The sequence below is a fragment of the Orcinus orca genome, chromosome 14 (assembly GCF_937001465.1).
Source record: "Orcinus orca chromosome 14, mOrcOrc1.1, whole genome shotgun sequence".
NCBI lineage: Eukaryota > Metazoa > Chordata > Mammalia > Artiodactyla > Delphinidae > Orcinus > Orcinus orca.
This window is the reverse complement of record NC_064572.1, coordinates 42,294,705-42,319,183: the sequence shown is the minus strand read 5'-3', so window position 1 is coordinate 42,319,183 and position 24,479 is coordinate 42,294,705. Positions and strand designations below refer to the sequence as shown.

The 24,479-nt window shown below is 36.2% G+C and overlaps 1 protein-coding gene across 1 annotated transcript in view; it reads right to left on the bottom strand.

The window, feature by feature from the left end:
- Positions 1-418: 418 nt before the first annotated feature.
- BMPR1A (bone morphogenetic protein receptor type 1A) overlaps positions 419-24,479 on the bottom strand; it is a 144,272-nt gene continuing 120,211 nt past the window's right edge. The window contains exons 6-13 of the mRNA XM_004273000.3: positions 19,711-19,807; positions 19,449-19,548; positions 15,231-15,375; positions 10,262-10,454; positions 7,586-7,883; positions 5,547-5,722; positions 4,388-4,518; positions 419-4,300 (exon numbers count right to left, since the gene is read on the bottom strand). Coding sequence (XP_004273048.1) covers positions 4,175-4,300; positions 4,388-4,518; positions 5,547-5,722; positions 7,586-7,883; positions 10,262-10,454; positions 15,231-15,375; positions 19,449-19,548; positions 19,711-19,807 — 1,266 coding nt within the window. The 3' untranslated portion in view covers positions 419-4,174. The remainder of the gene's footprint in view (positions 4,301-4,387; positions 4,519-5,546; positions 5,723-7,585; positions 7,884-10,261; positions 10,455-15,230; positions 15,376-19,448; positions 19,549-19,710; positions 19,808-24,479) is intronic.

Below are 24,479 nucleotides of genomic sequence, written 5' to 3'. Positions count from 1 at the left end.
TGCAGTAGCAAAAAAGATCAAAAAGAAACATTCAACTGTAAATAGTTGTACTATCTGGCAATAGGATTTTGAATGATTTCATTTGCTTCTTTATTCTTTCCTATGTTTTCCAAAATTTCTGCAATGAGTACGTATTTTTAGAATTAGAAAAAATGTTTTGTTTTTTTTTTTTTAAAGGAAAAGTAATCCTTGGCTATAATAGGCTTATATAACTATTATAACTTCTCTATCTACACAAAGGAAAGAGTGTGTGGCCACTTACCCGCCCTGTGTCCACACTGGGTTTCTGGTGGCTGAAATGCACATCTGAGGGACATCTGTATGTACACTAACTTATTTGTTATAAAATTTCACTGGATAGGTGACTTCTGATACACAATACAGTCCAAGCAGAGTATCACAAAACACATCACTAAAGTATACTAAAATAAGGTTATTTACTTAAAAATGATACACTGGATGTAATCTATATATAGAACAAAGCAATTAATGGTAAACTTAATAAGGCACCTTTTAAACCAGATGCTGTACAAAATACATTTAGTGTGTTACATATCAAAGATGAATCTATATTTTTGGTGTTTTACAAATGCATAATAAAACTGCTTGTTTTTAACCTTCTTTCAGCGTATATGTACAACTTTCCTAATTAAGCTATAATGATACTTTCATTTTATACAATATATACTACATTTTAGTTTTTAAATGGGCAAAGACAACAGTCACTAAAAGGGCTTAAATAATTCCATTGAAAGCATAGTACAGAGCACAAGGTAAAATTACAATATATTTAATCCTTGGCAAAAGCAGTATTCACATACCTTCCTTATAGGATGATTACACATAGCTTCATGTGATGCTGCCCTAGATTTAATCTGCTCTTTATGAATGTATCAGCTCTCTGCAGTTTTCACTGTGACTCTCATAATAGCACTGAGGCAAGAAGATGAACTGCTACACTGCTATTTTAACATCTGACCCAAGCAAATAATAAATATTACCACTTTTAAACAGTACAAGAGCTGCAACAATCTTTTAAAAAAAAAATCAATTCGTATTTCTGCTGTTGAAATTATTTTAAGTATTTAGAAACATTTCAAAACGTGTATGAAAAGAAAAATAAATAATTTAATTTATAAAATCTTGCCTGGAATAAATTATTCAATATCAAATTTGATCTTGGGCCAACTTAGAGATGCATGATTCTTTAAACATTGTATTGCATTTTTGTTCTAAACAGAAGCAAAGCATCTGGGGGAAAAAAAGGTACTGAATAGAGCGAATAAATAAAAAATCTGGCACATTCTAGGAAAACATAATTTTCAAAAACTATAGGTCACTTTCTAAGCTCAAAAACACTCCTGAAATTGGAAAGGCAACACAAAATGTTGATTGAAATATCTTTTGTGAAAACATTTCCAGAGAAACCAGATTTGAATTTTATGCTTCAGAAACTTGTCCAATAAGAAAGCACAGGGAAAGTTTAGACTAGACACACTGAAGCCAATTCCTAGCATGCATGCCCTTAATTCTAAAGATATTGATATTTACCAGTATAAAGAGAACTCATAAGGAGAATTTTCTTTGAGGGAGGATTAACTTCTGTTATATTCAGGTAGTTTTGGTTTTTTGTTTGTTTTGATGTTTTAATTATTTAAAGGGATGACAGACAGAAGCTACACATTTTTAAGATGCTAAGTTGTAAGCAGGACCAAATAATGGCTTCCAGGGTTTTACAAATTATTATTTATGGTACTATGTAATACTTCCTCTTTTACTCTTTAAATATTTAAATATGAACTTAGAAATTTAAGAGTAAGAATAAAAGGAGAGAAAAAATAGATTTCATGCAACTTTTTTTCGACTTTAGGATTTCAAAAATGGAATCATTTGCTTTGTAAAGAACATGTAATATTAGAAAATATTTTTATTGAACAAGTTTCTTGGTATCACTTTTAATAGACCAATTTAATTAAAAAATCATTATAATGCTCTTGTACTTACATATTATCTGCAATTGTCTGCTTCCACATACTATTTTAACATTTCTAAGAATAGAGTTTGCCTTTCCTTACATTTTTTTATTATTAAGATGACAAATTATTTTCAAGATTTACAGTTTATCAAATAAAAAATAAATCAAGGTTAACCTTACACTAAGTAGAGCTCATAAGTATTCTTAAATCACTTGGAAATTTAGATAAAAATACCTGTACTTCTCAGTTCAGAGATGGGGAAAACATTCTCAAACAGGAAGTTATTGGGTACTACATATATCAATATATAAATTTACTTATCTTGATAAACACTTCAAGCTTTAGTTATGTAAGATGAAAATTATTAAACTTGGTCAAAACTGTTAAAGCAAGTCTCAAATTTGTGATTGATGTATAGACAAATATGTAAGCATTTCATCCTTAAATGTCAGTCGCATTTTTGGCAATGGATGGATACATGCTCTGATTCCTCCCCTTTAAAGATTTTTTTAACTATGTTGCGATATAATCACATTTATTTTATGCTATATTCAAGAAAACTGTCTCACTTTATGCACCCATGAGTTGTTTGTTCAGAATAAGATATTAATATTTAAAAGGCATTACAGAAGTATAGTTAGTTTAAGTAGATCAGAATTACTCCTTGGGGAAACAAGGCATCCATAAATATGTAGCATTTTATTGAATAACAGCTATATGGTATAGATATAGGTACTGACTAGATATTGAACTTTTTGCCTGATTCTTCACTGTCTTCACAAACTTACGGAACAGAAATCATAAAACCAAAAATCTCAAATGATTTAAATGTCTAAAACGGTTGTTGACAAATGTATATTAACTCTGTGACAGAAATTTCTAATTGGAGGATCATTTCATAAAGGAGAACTGAGATGATGGCATCTTAATGAAAGTCTATACCTATGGTTAGTTCTTGATATTTAAACAAAGTCCTAGACTTGATATACTACTTTGAATTAATTCTGAAAATTTACATGTAGTTCTACTTTACAACGTTTTTTTACTGAAGATCTTTTAATTTTTTTTCCCTTAAGGATGGGATATGAGGTACACATGAGCTGGTTTCTATAGTATGAATGTATGTACATATATAAAATATGGTTGTAAAGGAGCAGGTGTTTTGCAAGTAAAGCATATTACACGCAAAATATAAATAACTTCCCTTTTAAAAGTTACTGAGAATAAAGAATACAGAACATGGTTATAGGCACTTAAATTGCTATCAAATGCAGTAATTAGTATTCACTTCAATAAGAAGTGTTTTATTTAGAAGGTTCATGGCATTGGAAGTTCCAACTTTGGATAGGATGCTTTTCATGACAAAAATAATAATTACAAAAAAAAAAAAAGAGTTTGTGGTGGGAGGAAAACAGTCCAAATTTACATACACTTTAAACTCCTTTTGGCCTGTATATCAACGTTAATGTTAAAAAATAAAGTTGGTGGAGAAGCTAGCTCACTTGCAAGGTAAATGGCTTTTATGTGATTGGCAAATCTTGGTCAGATAATGCATTTTTAAAGCACAAAACCAACAGCCACCAATATCTTCCTGTGCATTCATAAATTATTTTCTTCTAATTCAAATGGCAGCAGAGGAATTCTGGTATGCATGTATGTACACAGACACACACACACACACACCATTATCAAGGCATGACAAACTATCATAAACTAAGCAGTATCCCAAACAGATCATGATCCATAGGCTGTTTACAAAGGTAGAATACAAATAGATTAAATTTTCTCAGGTAGAAGGTAAAAGTGTACATTTCTCCATCTCTGCTGAATTCATTTATCTTCTTAAGGCTTTCACAGAAAGCACCATTTTATGAACAGGTAATTCAGTACCCAGAGTTTGACTGGAGACATTAATCAGGATTGAAGTCTTGATGCAGTTCATAAAAACCCAATAAAAAAAAGGCATCAAAAACCACATTTATAATAAAGCTGTCCATATATAAAGAACGAAGTGTTTAGAAGTTCCCAGCTTGTATTCTACAGAGTACTGAAAGGTTTAATATTAGCAGCCTGTGAAGGTGTAGTGAGGAAAGAGTCTGAGAACCAAGTTAACATCCTTATTCTATTCTAATTCCACCCGTTCCTTGGGTGAAAACAGTTCTTGCAGTCTACAATTTCTCCTCATGATTATTTGTCTGTCAAATCTTTACATCTTGAGATTCAACCATCTTGGCAAGTGTCTTCTTGATTCTCAGAGCTGTAAGTCTGGAGGCTGGATTGTGAGCCCAGCATTCTGACATTAGCTTCAAAACTGCTCGTAGACACTGAAAAGTAAAGAGAATGTAGTGAGTAGGTAAATATCGTTGGCAACACTCAGCAATCACTTCCTAAGGGGACTGAATTCCACTTACTTCATCACTGTTCCATCGATTAGACACAATTGGCCGCAAACGTTTGACACACACAACCTCACGCATATCTTCATATGATGGATCATTGGGTACCATGTTATAATATGGCAATTGGTACTCTTCTACAATTCCTGTAGTGAGTTAGAAGGTATAGTGGGCACAAAAATGGTGGCTGGACAAAATACATCAATCCATTCAGTACCTTCTACTGAACTATGGAACTGAAACAAATCCCTCCACAAAGAAGAAAAGACTACAGAGTGGATGATTCACTTTTAATAGTAAATGTATGTTCTCTTTTTTTTATGTCTAATTATCTTCTCTACCCCCACCATAGCTGTCCATATTGGACATACCAATATCCCTTAAAATAAGCAAGGTGAACCACTCACTTACCCTAAATTTTCAGTCTAATTATTTATGTACACAATTGTTTCTACTAATGAATGAGGTTTTAATTTTTTTAATTATTTTTTTTTCTGCAGTAGAAAGACAACATATATGCAGAAAAGAGTTAATAAAGCAGACCTGAAACTGCTATTCTTAAAAGGCCTGCTTGCAAGACTGGCACTTGACTGGTGTCTGAGAACCTGCCTGGTAAACAGCTCCCTACACTCATATAAAACTAATGAAAAGGTGAGTCACTGTGCCTAGACTGTTTGTGCCAACAATATGGTTTATGCTGGACAACTGGCTTTCTTTCTAGAAGTTTGGAATTTTGATACATACTAGACAGAGGATGCCCACGGGACCAGCCTCCAAAAAAATCTTTGGGTACTAAATCTCTAATGAACTTCCCTGGATGACAATATTTTACACAGTATCACAATTCATTGCTGGAGTAACTTAAGCAAATCCCGAGCGACTCCACTGGGAAAAGACTTTTGGAAGCTTGTACCTGATTTCCTCTAAACTTTCTGCCCCATGCACCTTTTCCCCTTTGCTACTTTTGATGTGTAGCCTTTCAGTGTAACAAATTTTAGCTGTGAAGACAACTATATGCTGAGTCCTGGGAGTCCTAATGAAATCACAGAACCGGGGAGGGGTTGATCTTGGGGATCCCTGACACACACGACATCTAAATTATACAACTGGAGCTGTTATTTTTTGAATGATGAGTATACAAACATAACCAGAAACATGCTACCTAAACTCCTACCTCCTGTGATACAACGACGAGCCATTTCCCAAATAATCAGGCCAAAGCTATAGATGTCAGCCATTATGTAGGGCTGGAAATGGTTTTTATTCAGGCTTTCATCTAGCACTTCTGGAGCCATGTAGCGTTTGGTACCCACCCTAGTATTCAAAGGTACATCAACTTCATTTGTATCACTGAAACAGAAGACAGACAACGTCCAGGTTGAGGGCCAAGAACAAAATCGTTTCTCATCTATTTTTGTCTCATATTGTAAAAGTCAGGGTCTCTCTCTGTATATATATAACAAAATAAAATAAAGATCTATCTATCTATCTAATATGTCTACACCCCCTTAACAGAAATCCTTGGGTCAGATGTATTTTGAAATTCAGCATCTTTCAGATTTAAAAAAGTAATATACCCTTTAAATATATACTATATATTATATAAATCTCCAGCAGGGTCTGCAGCAGTACTCAATCAAAATCATTACTAAGTACACAGTGAAAAACTAAGTATGAATGTTCATACTAAGCTGGATAAATAAAGACAGTAAATACCTCACATCAGTTCAGGTCAAGTTTTGTCACCAAACAAGTTTTGTGCCTCTCTAAGAAAGAGAACAATACTGAATATAAAAAAAGTGGTACATAATTATATCCCAGAACAAGTGAATGTGAAAATTAATTGAGAGGAATCATCTGCTTTTATCATTCTCATGTGATCCTTTGTGATTTAGGATTACATTTTTTTTCTTTATGGATCCAACCAACTTAGTTCTACTGTGAGTAATGTTTACATAATCATATTGAAATGATGTTTATTGTTTTTTTCAATTTTTGGAGTAAATTTTAGAGTTAGAAGACATGAATGGTTTGTTTTTAGGTCTCCAGATCTATTAGGTTCTGAAAACTACTCTGAGGCAGAGATTAATATAATGTATTTTATATTTTCTTAAATTAGCATCTGATGAATATTTGAGCCAATAAACACTCCACTGATTAAAAACAACAGGATTAGAATACTGTAAAAATGATGGAAGAAGATTAAAAATTTTTAATGTTTGCTTTATTATGGACTAGTACTTCTATTTTATGGCCTGAAATGAGTTTTGAAATGTGAAATGGCTGCTGTATTCCAGAATTATAACATTAAAACAATTTAAATGGTTTTCTAAAAATCTGATATTCTCATTGTTTAAAAATATTGACAATATCAAGTAGTGATGAAGAAATGGCATACTTATATCTTGTTTATGGGAGTGTAAACTGATGCACGCTTTCTAAAGGGATAACCTACAACATACTATTAATAACTTAATATGTACATACTCTCTGTTTAGCCCCTTCTCTAGCAATCCATCATGAAGACATACTTGTACAAGTATTCAAGGATATTATATATGGGTAAAATACAATATTCATTAAAGCATTTATAAAATAATAGAGATAAACTGCAGGTAACTTTAATGCTCATCAGTTGAGTCACAGATGAAATAAATTATAGTACATCTATAAAACGGAAAACTTTCCTTAACACTGTTAAAAAGAATGAAGTAGATCTATATATACTGAAACGGAAGGATGTCTAAGACAATAAAAAGTAGGAAATCAAGAATTATGTAGAATAGGATGTAATTTTTGTTAAAAACAGAAAACACAATGACAACAAAACACGAAGACAGGGCTTCCCTGGTGGCACAGTGGTTGGGAGTCCGTCTGCCGGTGCAGGGGACACGGGTTCGTGCCCTGGTCTGGGAGCATCCCACGTGCCACGGAGCGGCTAGGCCCGTGACCCATGGCCGCTGAGCCTGCGTGTCCGGAGCCTGTGCTCCGCAACGGGAGAGGCCACAACAGTGAGAGGCCCGCGTACTGCAAACAAAACAAAACAAAACAAAAAAAACCCCACGAAGACAAACCCCCCCAAAACCCAATTTATATAATTATATAAGCACAAATACATGTTTGGAAATCCACTGTCCTGAATACAAATACAAACAGGTAAATATCTTTAGGAAATTACAATAATTTCAAAACAATAGGTAAAGAACCACTCACCTGTTGAATTTAACAGCAAGGCCCAGGTCAGCAATACAGCAACTTCCATTTTTCTTGATGAGGATGTTTTTGCTCTTTAGGTCGCGATGAGCAATTGCAGGCTTTCCTTGAGTGCCATAAATTTCTGTGTGGAGATGGCACAGACCACAGGCAGCTGAATAAGCCAACTTAAGCAGGGCTCTGGTGTCTAGTGTAGCACATTTCAGGAAATCATAGAGAGATCCGTTTTCATGGTAATCGGTAATCAAATAGAGCTGAGTCCAGGAACCTGTACCTTTAATATCTGCTGCTATAAAACCTGTTCAATTAATGAATTTAAAAGGTTAGTTATCAGATGTAGCTAGGAAGAATAATGAATGCTCATTTAGGATACTGAGAATAACTTAGGTATAATCTACAGGTAATAAAAATTTAACGTGTCTGACAAAATCTCTTGAATATATTACCAAAACTTTTATTTCTGTCATTTACATATAAAAGTCTATAATTTTGTAATTAATTTAAAAGTAATCTTAATAATCATAAAAATGATAATATGACTAAGAAAAAGATCATATATATAATAACCTAGGGAAATGCTATTAATCTACATGATTCTGTAAGAATGAAGAACTATAAAGAAGGAATGTGGAAAAGGCTCTTCATTTCAAACTGAAAAGTGGACCCATTAAAATAATAAAGTTAGTGCTTCCCTGGTGGTGCACTGGTTAAGAATCTGCCTGCCAATTCAGGGGGCATGGGTTCGATCCCTGGTCCAGGAAGATCCCACATGCCTTGGAGCATCTAAGCCCGTGCACCATAACTACTGAGTCCGTGCTCTAGAGCCGGAGAGCCACAAGTACTGAAGCCCACGCGCCACAAGTACTGAAGCCCGCATGCCTAGAGCCCGTGCTCTGTAACAAGAGAAGCCACTGCAGTGAGAAGCCCGCACACTGCAATGAAGAGTAGCCCCTGCTCGCCGCAACTAGAGAAAGTCCGCGCGCAGCAACGAAGACCCAACACAGCCAAAAATAAATAAAATAAAAATAAAATAAAATAAAAATAATAAAGTTAAATATGTTCAACTAAGAGTTCGCTCCTAACTAAGCCAACTCCCACTTGCCCATCAATGCCTTATCACATTTTCCTTTTCAGCCTGGCTCACTGACAAGCAAGTTCACAATACTGGCCTCCTTTCTTTCTCCTTTCTCTTCTCCCTCTCTTCAGAAAAAGGTGAGTGCTGAGTTGAATAATGTTCCCCCCGCCCCCCGCCGCATTCATGTCCACCTGGTACCTATAAATGTGACCTTATTTGGAAACAAGGTCTTTGTAGGTATAATCAAGTTCAGATGAGGTGATACTAGGTTAGAGTGGGCCCTAAATCAACGACTGGTATCCTTATAGGAAGAGGGAAATATGGATACAGACACACAGGAAGAAGGCCATGTGCCAACAAAGACAGAGATAGGGGTGTGGTCTCCCAAGCCAAGGAATGCCGAAGATAGTTGGCAATCACCAGAATCCGCAAGAGGCAAGGAAGGGTCCTCCCCTAAAGCCTTCAGAGAGCATGGCCCTGTCAACACCTTGATTTTAAACTTCTGGCCTCCATTACTCTGAGAGAATTAAGTTTCTGTTGTTTTAAGCCACCTAGTTTGTGGTACTCTGTTACGGACAGTCCTAGGAAACGAATATAATTAGTATAGGAAACTATACTCTTAGCAACATGTTATGCACTCTCTAAATTAAAGGGCAAGGAAATAGTACCTGAATAGAAAGTCAGGGAAGGTAGATGAGTTTATGTACCCTACTGATCAGATCACACCTAGGTTATTTTGCTACTGTGTGAATGGGGGTGAGGAGAGAGACCTATTAAGCACAGAACATAACAAATGAAGCTACATCTTATGAGGGAGGGGGGTGATTTAATCTGCAACAGGCAAAGGTACATATAGTTCAAGTTACCCTAGAAAATTGCTTAAATTACCTTTAAAAGACTTGTTTTTTGTTACTGTATGACTAAGTCCAATAAACTATATTACTTCCACTTTGAAACTCACTGCTGTTTCTGCTCAGCTGGGTAGTAAATATAGACATACCTTGTTTACCCGAGTTTCACAGATACTGGGTTTTTAACAAATTGAAAGTCTGTGGCAACTCCTGCCACACGTCTATAGGAGCCGTTTTTCAAACAGCATTTGCTCACTTCACGTGCCACATTTTGGTAATTCTCACAAACCTTCAAACTTTTTCATTATTATTATATTTGTTATGGTGATCTGTGATCAGTGGTCTTTGATGTTACTATTGTAATTGTTTGGCATTTTTTAGCAGTAAAGTATTTTTAAATTAAGGTATGTACATTGTTTACTAGACATAATGCTACTGCACACTTAATAGAGTATAGTACAGCATAAACATAACTTTTATATGCACTTGGAAACCAAAATATTTGTGGGACGTGCTTTATTGCAGTGGTCTGGAACCCAACCCCAAAACATCTCTGAGCCTTATCTGGAAAGTGGTTGGTTGCCATTCAGGACTGGGTTGTATTTAAACTGTATATTCCACTAGATTTCCTTTAGCCAAATGCACACAACTGAACTCACATATGTTTTCAAAGCCCATGTGCCAGGCTTCCACCGGCATCCCACTAACCTTGAAGAATATGGAACTGACTAAAATCAAACGTGTACTCACCGAGTATGTTTTCATGGCGCATTAGCACGGTTTGATAGATTTCCGTTTCTCGAAACCAGCTAGCTTCTTCAGTGGTAAAAAACACTTTGACTGCCACTTTCTCACCACGCCATTTACCCATCCACACTTCTCCATATCGGCCTTTACCAACTTGCCGAACCATCTGAATCTGTTTGGCAATAGTTCGCTGAACCTTCATAGTAAAAAGTAAAATGAGAAGAACATATTAAGATTGAAAAAGTGGTTTAATAGGCCATCCCATCAAAAAGGATGGTATGGGGCTTCCCTGGTAGCGCAGTGGTTAAGAGTCTGCTTGCTGATGCAGGGGACACGGGTTCGTGCCCCAGTCTGGGAAGATCCCACATGCCGCGGGGCGGCTGGGTCCGTGAGCCGCAACGGGAGAGGCCACAACAGTGAGAGGCCCACGTACCGCAAAAAAAAAAAAAAAAAAAAAAGGATGGTATATACAACCAACCAACTTGAAGATTAACATATATACAGTCAGCCTCCATATCTGTTCCGCATCCTTGGATGTGGAAGGCCGACTGTAAGGGACCGGAGCATCTGTATGTTTTTGTATCTACAAGGGGTCCTGGAACCAACCCCTGAGGTCTATCCTGAGGGAGGACTGTACTGTAATTCAAAAGGAGATGAAACAATGTACAATATATTCTAAAATCACAAAATAACAGGTTAGTCAATGTGGCAGACTGTGTGCAAAAATGGACTATATAATTCCCCTCCCAGTACACACACCCTTGGGTAGTCTCCTCCAGACTCTGGGCTTGGCTACATGTCTTGCTTTGGGCAAAAGAACAATAGCAATTGTAAAACAAGTGAAAAGTCTTTGTGCACCGGGGCTTGCCCTTTCTTGCCATTCTAGGGCACCCTGTGACCCAAATGAGCAAAACCATACCAACTGTTGGCCATGTACATAAACTATGCCATTTGGCTCTAGCTGAGCAAATTCAGAAAAAGAACTGCCCAGAAGACCCACAGAATCATGAAAAATAACAAATGTTTGTTGTTTCAAGCCACTAAGCTTTGGGATGGTTTATCATGTAGCAAAATCTAAATGACAGTTAAAAATACTCAACTCAGTCTGTAAGACCCTACATGATCTGGTCCCTACCTAACTCTCCTGCCTGATCATTGACTCTAATCCCCTCTTATTTACCTTGTTTCAATTTTTAGAATTCACTCAAGCTCATTCCTGTCTCAATCTTTTTGCATGTGCAGTTCCCTTTACTTAAGAGTGTTGTTTCTCTCTTAAACACCTTCATAGCATACATATTTCTCAGTTGCTGCACTTATCACAATTACAATTTTATTATTATTTATATACATATTTGTTTGAATTCCATCCCCCACTACTCACAGAATACAGATATTTATTTAGGACAATACTTGAAGTACAATACTGCTTTCATTAATATTTGTTGGATGAAACAGGCAGGTAAATTGCTACCTTTCATTTTCAGAAGCATTAGCAGCCATTCTAAATTAAAAAAACAACACTAAGGTCCCGGTTGGAAATGTAGTTAAAATGGGCTAGATTTTATGAGCATCTAAACTGACTTACTTTACATATCACTTATTACAAATTCCTTTTGTGATTTCATTTTAGAAAGCCAGAATTATTGAGGTCTAATTTACATATACTAAAATGCACTCTTTTCGAGAACTGTGTTTTGACAAATGTATACAGTTATGTAACCACCAACATCACAATTAAGATACAGAACATTTCTATAACCCAGAAAAGTTCCCTTTACCGCTTGAAAGTCAATCACCTCCCCATCTACCTTGAGTCCCTGGCATGACTGATCTCTTTTCTTTCCCTACAGTTTTGAACATGACATAAATGGAAACATACAATAGGTAGCCTCTGTATCTAGCTTCTTTCATTCAGCATAAAATACTTTGAAATTAAAAAAAAAATACTTTGAAATTTACCTGTGTTGCTATTGCATGCATCAGTGGTTTGTTCCATTTTACTGACAAGCAGCATTCTACTCAATGAATGTACCACAGTTTGTTTATCCATTTACCAACTGATGGACTTTTGGGTTGTTTACAATTTATTATGAACAAAGCTGCTATGAACATTCACAGTCAGTCTTTGCATGGACATGTTTGCATATTCCTTCTGTAAACAATTAGCAGAAGGACTGCTTCACTGTATAAAAAGTATACGCTTAACGTTTTAGTCAGCTATCAACCTGTTCCCCAAAGTAGCTGTATTCTGCATTTCAATCAGCAATATATGAGATTTCCAGTTGATTTATTTTATTTATTTATTTATTTATTAATTTATGGCTGCATTGGGTCTTTGTTGCTGCATGCGGGCTTTTCTCTAGTTGCGGTGAGTGCGGGCTACTCTTCGTTGTGGTGTGTGGGCTTCTCTTGCTGCGTATCACGGGCTCTAGGTGTGCGGCCTTCGGTAGTTGTGGCACACAGGCTCGGTAGTTGTGGCTCGCGGGCTCTAGAGCACAGGCTCAGCAGCTGCAGTGCACAGGCTTAGGTGCTCCGAAGCATGTGGGATCTTCCCGGACCAGGGCTCGAACTCGTGTCCTCTGCATCGGCAGGCAGATTCTTAACCACTGTGCCACCAGGGAAGGCCTGATTTATATTCTTTTCCACACTTAATATTCTCAGTTTTTGTCATACTAGTGAACGTGTAGTATCTCACTGTGTTTAATCTGCATTTCCCTGATGATGCTGAGCATCTTTTCATGTGCTTATCTGCCATTCTTACATCTTCTCTGGGCAAGTGTCTGTTCAAATCATTTGTCCATTTTTAAACAATTGGGTTGTCTCATTCCTGAGTTGTAAAAATTCTTCACATATTCTGCAACACAAATTCTTTATCTGAACTCCTTTGCCAGTCTGTGACTTGTTTTTTCACTTTCTTAACAGTGTCTTCGGAATAGGAAAAGTTTTAAATTTTAAGAAAGACCAGTTTATCATTTTTTAAAGTGACTCTTGCCTTTTGTGTCCTAAGAAATCTTTACTCAAAGTCACAATAATTTTCTAAAACATTTTCTTTTAAAGGTTTTATACTTTAATTTTTACATTTAGGTCTATAATCCATTTCAAGGTAATTTTGTATATAGAGTAAGATAAGGGTCAAGATTCACCTTTTGGCAAATGGATGCCCAATTTTTCCTGCACCATTTGTTGAATGGACTCTTTTCCCCACTGAATTACTCTGGCATCCAAATCAACGGATCACACATGTGTGCGTCCATCTCTAGACTGTATTCTGTTCCACTGATGTACAAACCTATCCTTATGCCAGGATCACACAGTGTTGACTACTGTAGCTGTACAACAAGCCCAGAAATCAGGTAGAGAATCCTCTTTATTCTTCTTCTTCAAAATTGTTTTGGCTCTTCTAGGTCCTCTGCATTTCCAAATAATTGTTAGAATAAGCTCATCAATTTCTACAAAAGTTTGCTCTGATTTTGATTTGGATTGAATTGAAACTATAAATCAGTTTTAGGATAACTGAAATCTTAATACTGAGTCTTCTGATTCAAAAACAGGTTAAAAACCTTAACGCTTATTAGGGGTTTTGTTCATTTCTTTTGGCAATGTTTTCTGATTTTTTTTTTTTTTTTGCAGTATGCGGGCCTCTCACTGTTGTGGTCTCTCCCGTTGCGGAGCACAGGCTCCAGACGCGCAGGCTCAGCAACCATGGCTTCACAGGCCTAGCCACTCTGCGGCATGTGGGATCTTCCCGGACCAGGGTATGAACCTGTGTCCCCTGCATCGGCAGGCGGACTCTCAACCATTGCGCCACCAGGGAAACCCCATGTTTTCTGATTTTAAGTGTACAGGTCTTACATAAATTTTAAGTTTATTCCAAAATATTTCACGTTTTTGATGGTATTTTAAATGATAGTGCTTTTAAAATTTTAATCCCTAATTGTTTATAGCCAGTGTACATAAATTCAATGATTTTTGTACAATGACCTTGATAAACTCACTTATTGGTTGTTGTAGCTTTATGTTATCATCTTTGAGATTTTCTATGTAGACAATCATGTTGTCCGCACTGTTCTTTCCAATTCAATTACAGAATTACCTGATTCAATGAATTTTATAATTAGAGACCAATGTATTTACTTTAAACAAACCAACTAAACACCGAATTTAAAATCTATCTAGATATCTAGTATTTATTATAAGGGTCCCCTTGACCCCTAAGTCTGAATATTTCTATACATGTAATTCTCTTAGAATTATTTACAACTCGCTTTAACATCATTTTTATGAATTGTGTTTTGGTAACATAGTATTATATTGAGGGAAGTATCCTCTCTATGAAGATGATCTGTGGGAGTAACTTCCTTTTGATTTCAGAATCTGAAATAGTTATACTTCTCCCAACCAATCAGTTTAACCTTATAGATGCAAGGTATTTTACACCTGATTCCTCAAGCTGGCTGTTAAAAACCTGTGAGCTGGGCTTCCCTGGTGGCACAGTGGTTGAGAGTCCTCCTGCCTAATGCAGGGGAGGCGGGTTCGTGTCCCGGTCCGGGAAGATCCCACATGCCACGTAGCGGCTGGGCCCGTGAGCCATGGCCATTGAGCCTGCACGTCCAGAGCCTGTGCTCCGCAACAGGAGAGGCCACAACAGTGAGAGGCCCGCGTACCACAAAAAACAAAAAACAAAAAACAAAAAACCTGTGAGCTTATGTTAACACTTACATAGCACTTCATGACCACATTTTCTCTCTTAACCTTGCTTGTGACTCTACCTTACTTTATTCAATTTTTCGTATTTCATTTCTTATTTTAACTAATTTCATCTTGCATTACTGTAACCATCTTTCTAAATAAGAAGGGAAAAAAGTGTGTCTAGTAAAGTCCCCTAATATGTAATTATTAAGCCGTCTACCATCATATGACAACACATTCTGTATTAATAAACCATTCATGTTTATATGACATTTCAGCTTACCAATAAGGGTAGTCCAGATCCACTACCAGAACTTTGTGACTGGTCAATAAGGTCTTTTAATGATTCCCCAACTGGAATAAATGCTTCATCCTGTTCCAAGTCACGATTGTAACGGCGTCTGCTTGAGATGCTCTTGCAATAATGTCTTTCAAAAAAGCAGAAAATAATCTACATTAACATTCTAAAACTATAAAATTCTAAGGTAAGAAAAATCTTGAGGTTGTTGACACTATTATCCTTCCTTCATCACATGGGTTCATATCCAAATTAGTCTTATCATAGAAAAATATATCCTCTGTTAAAATAATGTCCAGAAATGGAGCTTATGAGGTAGAGAGATATATACTATCTTAAAACGGAAAGACATCCATGGTACATTGGCAAGTGAAAAAAACATTAAAAAACAGCATGTAAAGTATGATCCTAGCTATAAACATTTTAAAATTATATGTATCTATACTTGTCTAAAAGGATCAGAAATATATCAAGTTGTATATAATAGTTATTGCTGGGAATGTAGGAATATTTACTTTCTACTTTACATATGTATTTTCATTTGAATTTGTAAGCATGTAGTTTTGTATCAAAATGAACAATAAATATACTTCCATTTTAAAAAAGAGTTTATGGAAAAGAAATCAAATAAGTTCACTTAATTCATTCTAATATTTTCAAAGGCTTTTTAAAATTTTTTCAAATTATGAAATGTTTCAAACATGTAGGAAGGTAGAGATTAATTTATTTGGCACCCATGTGTAAGCCATTTAAATTTAATAAATATTGACATTATGCTATGTTTATTTTAGATATATTTTAAATAAATAAACATTAAAATATTTGCAGCTGCAGCCATTTCCCTCATAATTCCATTTCCCTCATTTACTCCTAAGAGACAAACACTATCCTGAAGGTGGTTATATCCTTCCTATCTATGTATTTATACCTTTACCATAAAAGTATATACACATAAACAACATCGTTCCTCTGGACACAAATGGCATACGTTGTATTAATATTTTACATCATGCTTTAAAAAACTCCTTATGTATTCCATATTTACCCATGTTGATACATGTTAAAAAAAACAACAGCTCATTTTTATTGATCTTGAGTGTGTGTCAGGCACTGTTCTATGATTTACTTCATCTTTATTAAACTCGTAAGAGGTAAGTACTATTGTTTCCATTTTACAAAAGAGAAAACCATGGCCCAGAGGCTCATCATTTGTCCCAAGTCAGACAGCTGGCTAATTATTCTCCAATACTGAGGCAAGACCTTCTGGGTACTATCACCAAAACCCCATGAATTATGAGGGTTTCAAGTCACATAGCTGGTGGGAACAGATACTATCCCCAGCCTTGTGTGAGCACTGAATACTGTTTCCTTCAATCTTTTCAGCCGTTCTTTCCCAGCCTTAGGTGGTTTCCTCACTTGAACACACTGATCACGATTCAGCTGAATATTCTATGGGAACGTTCTGAAGATGTCTGGAGTTCTTTCTCTGTGAAACTCTCCTTTCCAGTACTCTGTACCTATGAACTATAGCTGCTGCTCTCTCCCCAGACTCTCAGCTGTATCTCCTCGATTCGGTGTCTGCTGGGCTACACCTGAGTTCTTCCTGTGTCCCGCAGCCAGAAACTCTCTTCAGGGAGTAAGCTGGGCAATCACAAGACTCACCTCATTTGTTTCCTGCTTCTCAGGGATCAGTGCCCTTCACTGGCTGACTGGCAGCTACTAGTATGCGACTGGGGCTTACTGATTACAGGTTTCACTGTAAGACAATCTGCTTGGGCCATTTCACTGGACTTACTAGAGACAGAATACTCAGGTCTTTTTTCTTGGGCTAGATGGATTTTCCCCAAGAACAATCTTCTTATATGTTATCTAGAGGGAACATGCTTGGTTAGCAGGGTTCTGGAGGGTAGGGGGGCCCACAAATTAGTATGTAAATATTCACTTTACCTCCTTATTTTTATTATAATACCTCACCCTCAATAATGGGATACCATAGCTAAGAACATTTTTGTTCTTTTCAGAGACTACACTTCTAGCCTTCTGTTAGAGAGATGGTGGAAAGTCACATCATTATTCAGAAAAGGAGTAGGGATCTCAACATCTGTGGTACTTGGCATCCAAAATGGCCCACAAAATTTCTCAACTCCTGGTATGCCTGCCTTGTTTACTTCCCTTCCATAAGCAGAGCTCATCTCTGTGACCAACAGAATATGGCAGAAGTGATGGTGTCACTTCTGAGTCTAGATCATAAACAGCACTGCAGCTTCCACCTTGGTCTCCTGGATCACTCGCTCTGGGGGTGCGGGGGAGCCAGGCCTCATGCTGTGAGGAAGCTCATGCAGGCAGCTCAGTAGAGAGCCTCACATCAGAGGAACTAAGGTCTCCTGCCAACTTGTGAGCCTCGGAAGCGAGCTATCTTGGAAGGGGATCTACCAGCTCCACTCAAGCCTCCAGGTGAGCGCAGCCTCTGCTGACATCTGAGCCACTCAGTCAAGTCACTCCTGAAGTCCTGACCCACAGAAACAATGAGAGATAATAACTGCTGTTTCAAGCCACTAAGTTTGGGAGTGATTTCTTAATGCAGTATTGCACAACTAATACAGCATCTGACTTTCTAAAAACAGACTTTCAAGCAATCCTCTTGGTTTTACTGCCCCCCTCAACTTCACTACCATAGATAACTGCTACTGCCAATTGAGCTTCTTGGGGAATTTTACAGTATAAACTGGTTGCTGTTTGTCTTTCTCATTTTCTAGCCTGGGATTCAGATTTCTTAGGTCTACAAAGTCACTACTCATCCATAAGCTTCACAGGTTCTACAGCTTTTTGCTGTTATCTTGTCTCCTTGTCCTAGTTGGACAAAAAAGTTAAAAACTTTATTGCTGTTTTAGTGGGGCACAACAAAAGTAAGTATGCTCAATCTACTTCTTTATCTAAAAAGTCTATTATCAAACATTTGAATCTTTGCCAGTATAATGGGTAAAAAATATCTCAGTACGATTCTAATATTTTTCATATTATGAGTATTCTTAAGTCATCTTTTTATTTTTCTTTTAAGAGCCATATGTATTTCTCTTTAGGTAAAATATATGCTCATTTTTGGGGGCCTAATTTCCCACTGAATTGATTTTTTTCTTTTTGATTTATAGAAGCTCTTTATATTTGAGAAATCAGCTCTTTGTAATATAAGCTGCGGATATTTTTCACTGTTGGTCTGTCTTCTGACCATTTATGGTGGTTTCTACCACACAGTAAAGTTTTTTTTTTATGTAGTTGACACCATCAATCTTTTCTTTTTTAATTTTAAGGTTTTGGTTTTTTTGCTTGTAACTTTAAAAAAATTCTTCCAAGGTTTGTTCTAGTATTTTAATCAATTCAGTTTATATATATAGTTTATTTATATATATATATAGAGAGAGAGAGAGAGAGAGAGAGAGCGCGCGCGAGAGAGAGCGAGAGCGAGAGAGCGAGAGCGAGAGCGAGAGCGAGCGAGCGAGAGAGAGAGAGAGAGAGAGAGAGAGAGAGAGAGAAAGGGAGAGCGAGCACCCCAACCTGGCTAAAATTTATTTCAGTGTACGGAATTGATTCAACTTCATTTTCTGCCATATAGCTATCCACTCCCAAATCCATTTACTGAATAAGCCAACTTTTCCTCAGTGATCTGAAATGTTACCTTTATCATATACTAACTTTCTTTATATACTTGGGTCTACTTATGGGTCTAGTAACGAATTCCACTGATCTCTCTGTTTATTCATATGCCAGTAAGATAATATTTTATTATTGAAGTTTATGCCCTCCTCTTATTGCTCTTCTGGCAAATGTCTTCTGAAATCATGACTAAATGCAAACAATTCTGAACTGCCAAATAACTAAAGAATGATAATACATACAGTTGATTTCTTGGGACAGGTTTTTAAATTTAGATATAAGAAAGTTCAATATTCTATAAATAAGAAAATCTTAAGTACTCATGAACATAACAAGAAGTATAATGTTGTGCCCAATTAATTGATTAGTAGTAAGGTCTTCTGTTCCCTTAAGAAAACTATAATATAGTTAATTAAAGGAGATAACCAGAAAATACAAGTTAATGGTTCCTGAAATACATTCAGTGTCAATGGTTTCTGCCTACTGGCTTTAAGAACAACTGTTTATATCTAATAGTCAACAAAATATTTTGCATCAAAATAATTATCTTACTTGTAACAAAAGCAGCTGGAGAAGATGATCATAGCAATTATGCAGACAGCCATAGAAATAAGCAAAGCCAGCCATCGAACGTTGCCATCGAAAAATGGACCTGATAATGGAAGTAAACAATGAAAAAGACATATTATCTTTCGATCACATCTTAAAAGGAAAAAATAACTTGTAGTGCTGAACTCTAGAAAGCTTGCTTATTGTTAAAACCGAGAAAATATTTTACTGAGAATCATGATTGCACTTTTCTCTGTTAACCTACCTATAACAACAGGGGGCAGTGTAGGTTGTAAATACTGGTTACATAAGTTGGTCCGACAACATTCTATTGTCCGGCGTAGCTGGGCTTTTGGTGAATCCTAAAGGAAGAAAATTAGAAAAAATTGATACACGAAACTGATAATTAATTTTTAAAATATTCATAAAATACAGTTTATAATTCAGTGAGTGAAAAGGACCTGCTAAGTTTGTGTGAAAGTGATTATTGAAAAATTTAAATCTATGGTGAAATAGTGTTGTAAAGACTCTAAAATGTTTTTTCTTAAGGAGAATGTATGTATATGGATGGTGTGTTAGAACACTAGACTATAACTTAATTACAAATAAACAAAAGTTTATATATATTTTTCACCCAAAATTTGGCATATCTTAAGATATGACTATTCATTTGTTTTTAGTAAAAAAGTATTTAAAATCATGAGATCTTTTCCTAAAAAACATGGGTAATACATTTTATTACAGTGATAAACTAGCAGGGTAAATACGATCTCATAGGAGTACTGAGACTTAGTTGGATGAGACTTAAGATCTGACTAAAAAGTGGAGCGTGTCCTAGGCCAAAGAAATGACAGGTTAGAAAAGGTAGTCAAGTAGGCAGAAGATACAGCTGATGCTGCCTATAACAACAATGTGGAAACTAATGAACCTGATACGGAAGCAAGTTCAAGTGTACGTGGTGAGGATAAGGTCAAAATATAGAAACAATATTTCTGAGAGTTTTTGGGAGACCACCAACCAGATATGTGTCCCTAATACATCAGAAAATGAGCACAGGGAAAGACTGTAGTCATGGGAACAGATACCAAAAATTATATGTGAAGTTTTATTTGATTAAAAGTACAGTATTTGAGAAGTTCTTAACTTGAATGCTGACATTTCAGCACTACCTGCAAGAAGTGCCATTCTAGACCAAAACAGTAACAGAAAGGAATTGTCTGTCATCACAGAAGTAGCAAGAATATAAGCAGAAATCAACCTTCTTATTCTTAAATATCAGATGGGCAGAAAGGAGAAACCTCGGTATAATCAGGTGTTCCTTTAAAAATGTGAAAATGAGATTCCATAGGGGAATCTATATGGGATTCTATAAGGGACTTGAGATTATATAAGAGAAGAGAAGATGGGTCAAGAGTACTTGGAAACCTCCAAAAGCACAAGTTTTACATTTTACCTAACTTTTTAACTTTCTAACAATTGTTTTTACTTTTAAATGATCATAAAAAGAAAGAGAAAAGAGAGACATGTCAGAAGTTACACAGGTGACTCTGAAAAAAATATCCCAGATCTAGAGAAAACTTACATGAAGGATGGAATGAAGAGTATACAACTAAGATGAATAAAAGAAGCGTGAAGCATCCAAGAATAGCCCAGTATGGCTAAAGTTCAAAATGAGCTCAGCCTTGCAGGACAGAAAATGTAAAGAAAAATCAGGAAGGGGTTTTTGGCAGTGCTAGAAGAAAGACCACCAAGCAATGGATGTAGTACTGCCGACAAAATGCTAGGTAATGGAGGACAAAGAAAATGAACACTTCCTTAACTCTCGTTTTGTTCCAGTCTTCTCTATCAAGGATGATTGCAGGAATGAAGAAGGCAGAGCAAACGCTAGTAAGTGGGATTGGTATCCCAGAAGTATGCAGAGACCCTACAATGTTTCTGTGTTCTGTCTGAATTCCCATCTTCTCAGCTAGGTGAATTACATCACAGGAAGTTGAGAGCACTTGGGAGAAGGCTGAAAGTGGTATGATTTAAAGATTTTAAAAACGAGGAGTGCTGTAAACTAGATAGCTAAATGTTATATTACTTTTAAAAGGGAAAGAAAGACTTTGCCAACAACAGATTGGGGGCAGCACAGTATTATGGAAACAACAAAGATTTGGGAATCAAATAGCTTAAATCATAGCTTTGCCATTTATTAACTTTGTGACCCTGAGCAATGAACTTACTTCTCTCTGGGCTTTAGTTTCCTCTGCTATAAGACGGAGGATAAAAAATACCTGCCTTATAGGGTAACTGGGGGAAAATGAGGTAAAATATACCAAGCACTCAGCATATTAAATGCAAATAGTAAATGTTCAATAAATTAATTCTTCTTCCTCTAGTGAATGTGACACAGATCCCAGTTGACATTCTAGAATAAGCCACAAATGTTTGTAATCTCCTGGAAGACTCAATGTGGCTTCACTGAGAACAAGCAACATGAAACTCACATCTTTCTTATGTAGGTTAACTACGTATCTGGGTAGGCAAAAGTTACGTGTGTCTAGATTATGAAGTTGGGTGACACAACCTTTCCGGTTCCTGCACTCCCTACTCCCATGCTCCACCCAAGTCCATTTGTATCTCTGGATTTAGGTGGGCAATAAAAATCCTTGTGGGGAAAAAACTCACTTGGCATTCACAAAATAGGAGATTCTAACTTATTTAGTGAGCTTGAATGGGGGGGGTTGCAGGTGAGGGGGAGTGGTACACGATAAAGGAACTGAAACCAAATTACAAGAGATGGCAGTGCGGTTTCTGAGAAATAATTCATCCTACTGGAAGAAACAGAATAAGCCAGATTTACCTACAGAGACTGGATTGTGTGAGGGAAAATCAAGGTCTGGGTGAAGCATGGTGATTATCACTTGAACTTGTTTTGATTCAAACCTGACAGTATGTGAAAGCACTGGGAGGAAAAAGCTTAGGTAAAAGTGGCAGAGCTGTTCTGCTCAGATGAGGTGCCAGGTAAATTAAGAGCGAGGTAGAGCAAGATACACAGAAAGTGAGATAAGTGGTGGTCAACAAGTTTTGTCTGTGTAACCCCTAAATGAACTCTGAAAAACAATGTATCCCCTCATACATTTTTAGACTGACACCTAAAATTTTTCATCATAAATAGCTGCAAAGAACGTATTGATAATTCCTTGCATATTTGCACATGATATTTTAAAATAAAATTAAAATAACTCTTAAATCTATTCAGTAGAATCTAAATAATATAGCAATTCAATACCCATTATCATTATTTAAAAAAATGGTCAAAATGCTTCTTTAACAATTGAAAATTTTATAGTGTTCCTTTTGCTCCTTGAGCTCCTATTCCGTTTCCACATCTTCCACAATAATTATGTCCTAATGTTCATGGAGAGGGGGAAGGGTAAGCCGGGCCGAAGTGAGAGAGTGGCATGGACATATATACACTACCAAATGTAAAACAGATAGCTAGTGGGAAGCAGCCGCACAGCACAGGGAGATCAGCTCGGTGCTTTGTGACCACCTAGAGGGGTGGGATAGGGAGGGTGGGAGGGAGACGCAAGAGGGAGGGGATATGGGGATATATGTATATGTATAGCTGATTCACTTTGTTATAAAGCAGAAACTAACACAACATTGTAAAGCAATAATACTCATAATAAAACATAAAGATGTTAAAAAAAATTGTCCTAATGTAATATATATCTTGATAAATAATTCTCCACATGAAAAATAAACATATATAATCTATTTTATTTCCTGTGATAGTATGTCTTTAAGTCAAAAAATTATTTTGGTTTGATTTATCATCACAATTATTATTAGTATAAAATTAATCAAAACTGTATATATATTATAATCTTTATTAAAATACTAATATAAAAAGAAAATTTTATTGGAGAGGTATGAGATGAATGACACTTTTAAAAAAACTACTTCATAAATTCATGGATAATTACTTATTGCTAGAATGCGAAAGTTTGGCATTAACTTTAATCCTATTTTTATCTTTTCCTTTTTTGGGGTCAGTACTAAGATTCTTTGTTCACATAAACAAAAAGATGATAATGGAAGGAACTAGTTATACCATTGTCCCATAATTCTTTAGAGACCTTCTAATCGTATGCTAAAACTCCTATAATGATCCTATTAGGAAAAATTATTTTACATGATCTAGCAAATTGGTTGAAAGCAAAAAATGAAAAACTACCAGATACGCAAATATATCTGCTATCCCCGAGTTCCCCACACTGAAACTTAGATTTCGAATTATAACACTGTTTGGAAACTTGAATATTTACATTCCAGGCCACTAATCTGGAAACTGTGACAAGGCTGATGGTGAAAAGGAAGGAAGGAAAAGAGAAATTGCTTAAGAAGCTCTGGTCTCAGGCAGATCAATATTAAGCAATAGGACCTGTGGAAGTTCATGATAGGTAAACCGATCCCCTTAAAACTATCCATGTGCCTATGCGATCCTTGTGTAATGTAGTCTGTGTGCACCCAGGTATATGCGTAACCCAGTTTAAAGCCTGCTTGGTTACATCATCAATATGGTAAAAGCTAACATTTTCTAAGTCCTTACTATGTGCCAGTTGTGCTAAACTCTCTGCATATATGCTACCTCTCATTTGACCCTTACAAGAACTCCTTTGCTGATGAGAAAACAACTTAAGAGAGTAAAGCTCCCGGCTCAAAGTTCCACAGCTAGCAAGAGGCAGCATGTCTATCTGAACACAGATTGTCAAGCTTAACAACTAAATTACATTGATAAATTCATTTGGGACACATCTAGTTGAGGGGGCCTGCGAGACACTGGTTACTACTGTCGAGCTCAGTGCTTTAACCACAGAGAGGTCTTTCTTCCAACATTTTAAAGTGATTAAACAGTGTACTGTAGTGCGGTTGATAAATATGCAAAGAGCATAAAACTGGAAGAGACAAACAAATCAGCATCCCCCAAATCCTGACAAATTAGAGCAAAGGATTAATTTTAATACAATGAAATTTAACTTAGAC